The sequence below is a fragment of the Triticum dicoccoides genome, unplaced genomic scaffold (assembly GCF_002162155.2).
Source record: "Triticum dicoccoides isolate Atlit2015 ecotype Zavitan unplaced genomic scaffold, WEW_v2.0 scaffold97796, whole genome shotgun sequence".
In the NCBI taxonomy this organism is placed as follows: Eukaryota; Viridiplantae; Streptophyta; class Magnoliopsida; order Poales; family Poaceae; genus Triticum; species Triticum dicoccoides.
Window position 1 is genome coordinate 14,049 of NW_021314852.1, and position 1,909 is coordinate 15,957.

Here is a 1,909-nt window from a genome sequence, read left to right on the forward strand (position 1 = left end):
TCATATTAAATTGTTTGAATGCCTAATGGCTAGCCTTGGGGATGCACTTAATTTTTTTTTCCTTTGTAGCCTGACATGTGCAAGGCATAGTAAGGCCATATTAGCTTCTCGTTTTTTTGGAATATATGGTATGGTTACCTAATGCCTGGCCAGGTATCCATTGTATGGTAGGCATGATTTGGCTCATCAGTGCATTTGTTGTCGGTTGTGTATTCACAGTTGGTAACATGCACAGACACAAATGTTCCGGTGATAGAAGACATTGCCATTACTGGCAAGAATGCAGATATAATGTATGTGGTTTGTGAGTTGTTATCGTGAAAATAAAATATATTCTTCTGATATCTGCAAGTTCCGGTAATTATTGTGCAGGAAGGAGAAGATGATATAGGTCAGCGTGGAGGACGACAAGGACAGCTAGTGCGGCCGTGGTCATTCTGGTGTTTGAGTTGTTGTAGTATTCAGGGATGGAATTATTTTCTTGTCCCAAGCAGAACCTGTAATAGTGTAACCGTCTCATTTTGGAATCTTGGATCTTTAACTTGCATCTTGATTAAGTAGACCTTGTCATAAGAGCTGTGCTCTATTAATAAAGTAGTATATTATTATTTGCTCTGCTATCCAAATTAATGCCCATAAATCAGCGCATGTCATGTGAAAAAGTTTCATGCATTGTTGCTAAATAACCTTCGATAAGCTGCCACTAAAAACTTTTCTTTGATCCCTAGAAGAAATTTTCTTATTTCATTTTTAAAATACATTGCTGAAATCAGGTTATCTAAAGTATAAGAAAAATGTAAGTTTTGCTCTCTAGCAACACAACTTAAGATAAACGTGATATTGTGTTGGCTTTTATCTGGTTCCTACTAAACTAGAGAGCTAACCACAGCAAAGCCAAGATACAATGGGAATAACAAGTTCAAATACAAACAAATACAAGCCAATCACAACTTGCGGGACAAATACAATAACAATCAAAGCCCGGAACGATACAGGAGTGAAGGGAGGAGGGATTCTGGGCACACACACACACATCGGTGACATCAATCGACCGAGAATTAGTGCCCAGCCCTAGGAGTATCCCTTAATTATTTATTTAAGCAACATGGTGCTACGTGCATGCATGCATAGCCGCATGCATATATACTTGGCACGTAGCCTAGTACGGAATCTGCCCGAGCACGGGGGGCGGGCTGTAGCTGCAGATGACAAACACGCCAGCGTTGCCGTCACAGAGGACAGCGCCACAGCCGATGGTCTTGGTGTCCCTCCACACCAACTGCAGGTATCCCATGCACGACTCACCCGTAGGTGCGGAGCAGGTGTTGGTGGCGTGGTCGTAGTACTGCTTCCCGGACGCCCAATAAATCACTGCGTCCACCGCATTCCATTCGGCCCCAGCGGCCCAAAAAAGGTTCTCTCCGTATGGGCGCACCTCCGGAGAGAGTAGTAGCTGGCAGTCGGCGCGGCGCTTCTCCGCGTACGACTGCGCGTACGCCGCCACTATGGGGTCCCACGTCACTGGCCCCACACCGACGGCGGCGCGCACTTCATTGTGGGCGTTCAGCATGTCATCGGCCCCGTTCTGGGCGGTGACGATCATGGCGGACGCGAGAGCTAAGAGCAGTGCCGCCCCTAGCTTTGGCGAGTACTCCATCGCTAATGATGCCTTAGGAAATGGAGGAAAGATGTGCGTGTGTGTAATGATGGATGAGATTTGCTGTGTCACCGTGAGTTGTGTATTTATACTAGTGCACAAGCTAGCTCGATGGGTTGCTTCTCTAAACACCTAATCTTAGAGTCATTATTATTCTCCTTTCAATAGGTAAACAAGAATATCCACTTTTACGTACTGGGCAAATTCCCATACATGTGCCTGGTCCAAAAATTCAAGCCACTCGGGAAGCGG

The 1,909-nt window shown here is 45.5% G+C and overlaps 1 protein-coding gene across 1 annotated transcript; it reads right to left on the minus strand.

Annotated features, from left to right (window-relative positions):
* Window positions 1-907: 907 nt before the first annotated feature.
* Window positions 908-1,682, minus strand: LOC119348614 (pathogenesis-related protein 1-like). The gene has a single exon (XM_037616608.1). The coding sequence runs from the start codon at window positions 1,655-1,657 to the stop codon at window positions 1,160-1,162; it is 498 nt and encodes a 165-aa protein (XP_037472505.1). The 5' UTR covers window positions 1,658-1,682; the 3' UTR covers window positions 908-1,159.
* Between the last annotated feature and the right edge of the window lie 227 nt (window positions 1,683-1,909).